Below are 1283 nucleotides of genomic sequence, written 5' to 3' on the forward strand. Positions count from 1 at the left end.
ATAAAATATTTTGATGATTTAGATTTTTTTGTTTGTTTATTTATTTGTTTTGTTTTCTTTGAAATTTTGTGGTAATTTTTTCAAAGGAAAGTTGTCCTTATAACATTTTTGCCAATCTTTTAAGAAAACATTTTGGTGATTTTTTTTTCCTTTAAAGTTTTGGGGGATTTTGAAGAAAGCACTATTATTATGTTTTCGTTTTTTTCTTTTAAAGAGTTTTAAAGAGAACATTTTGGTGACTTTTTTTTCTTATTAAATTTGTGATGATTTTTAAAGAACCCTCAGCCGCAGGTTTGGATGGAAATAAACGGTCCAAAATCAGGTTTGTAAATAAGAGCGGACTCCGTTTGTGTTGGTGGGAACGAGGTCTGTGTCTGCTGATGGGTGGTTGTGGTGCATTATGGGATATGTGTTGTGTGTCCTGCAGCCGCGGGCGGTGAACGTCGACCTGCAGACGGACGCCACGCTGCAGGTGGACATCTCTGATGCTCTGAGCGAGCGGGACAAGGTCAAGTTCACCGTCCACACCAAGGTGAGACAGCTGCTGTCTGTCCCTGTGTAAGAGACCACCGTACGGAGGACACGTTGGACTCTGGTGATGTCATGATTAGTGGCTGCAGGACGTGTGATGATGTACTTCCTGTCTCCACAGAGCACGCTGCCGAACTTTAAGCAGAACGAGTTCTCGGTGGTCCGACAGCACGAAGAGTTCATCTGGCTGCACGACTCGTTCGTGGAGAACGAAGAGTACGCAGGATACATCGTAAGAACACACACACACGCAGATCAGTGTGTGACCGTCTGATGGTTGTTGTTGTTTATTGTTGTTTGTTGTTGTGTAGATCCCCCCTGCCCCTCCCAGACCGGACTTTGATGCGTCCCGAGAGAAGCTGCAGAAGTTGGGGGAGGGAGAAGGCTCCATGACCAAGGAGGAGTTCACCAAGATGAAGCAGGAGCTCGAGGCGTAGGTCCCTATTCTAACACTAACGCCACATCTGACCTCTGACCTCTGACCTCACTGACTGACTGTCCCTCCGCTGTGTGTCCTCAGAGAGTACCTGGCCATCTTTAAGAAGACGGTCGCCATGCACGAGGTCTTCCTGTGTCGTGTCGCGGCTCATCCTGTCCTCAGGAAAGACCTCAACTTCCACGTCTTCCTGGAGTACAACCAGGACGTGAGTCTCTGCAGACACCTCACAGACTGCCGGTCACATGACGCCTCACACACACACTCGGTCACACACACAGTCTCACACACACACACACACACACACACACACACA

The 1283-nt window shown here is 47.2% G+C and overlaps 1 protein-coding gene across 1 annotated transcript; it reads left to right on the forward strand.

Moving 5' to 3' along the window:
• Window positions 1-239: 239 nt before the first annotated feature.
• LOC121963179 (sorting nexin-6-like) lies at window positions 240-1277 on the forward strand (the record flags this gene model as incomplete). Its single annotated transcript, XM_042513503.1, has 4 exons — window positions 240-532; window positions 653-763; window positions 843-964; window positions 1052-1277. Coding segments are annotated over exons 1-4 (591 nt in total), but the record flags the coding sequence as incomplete, so codon positions are not given.
• Between the last annotated feature and the right edge of the window lie 6 nt (window positions 1278-1283).

The sequence above is a fragment of the Plectropomus leopardus genome, unplaced genomic scaffold (assembly GCF_008729295.1).
Source record: "Plectropomus leopardus isolate mb unplaced genomic scaffold, YSFRI_Pleo_2.0 unplaced_scaffold10273, whole genome shotgun sequence".
In the NCBI taxonomy this organism is placed as follows: Eukaryota; Metazoa; Chordata; class Actinopteri; order Perciformes; family Serranidae; genus Plectropomus; species Plectropomus leopardus.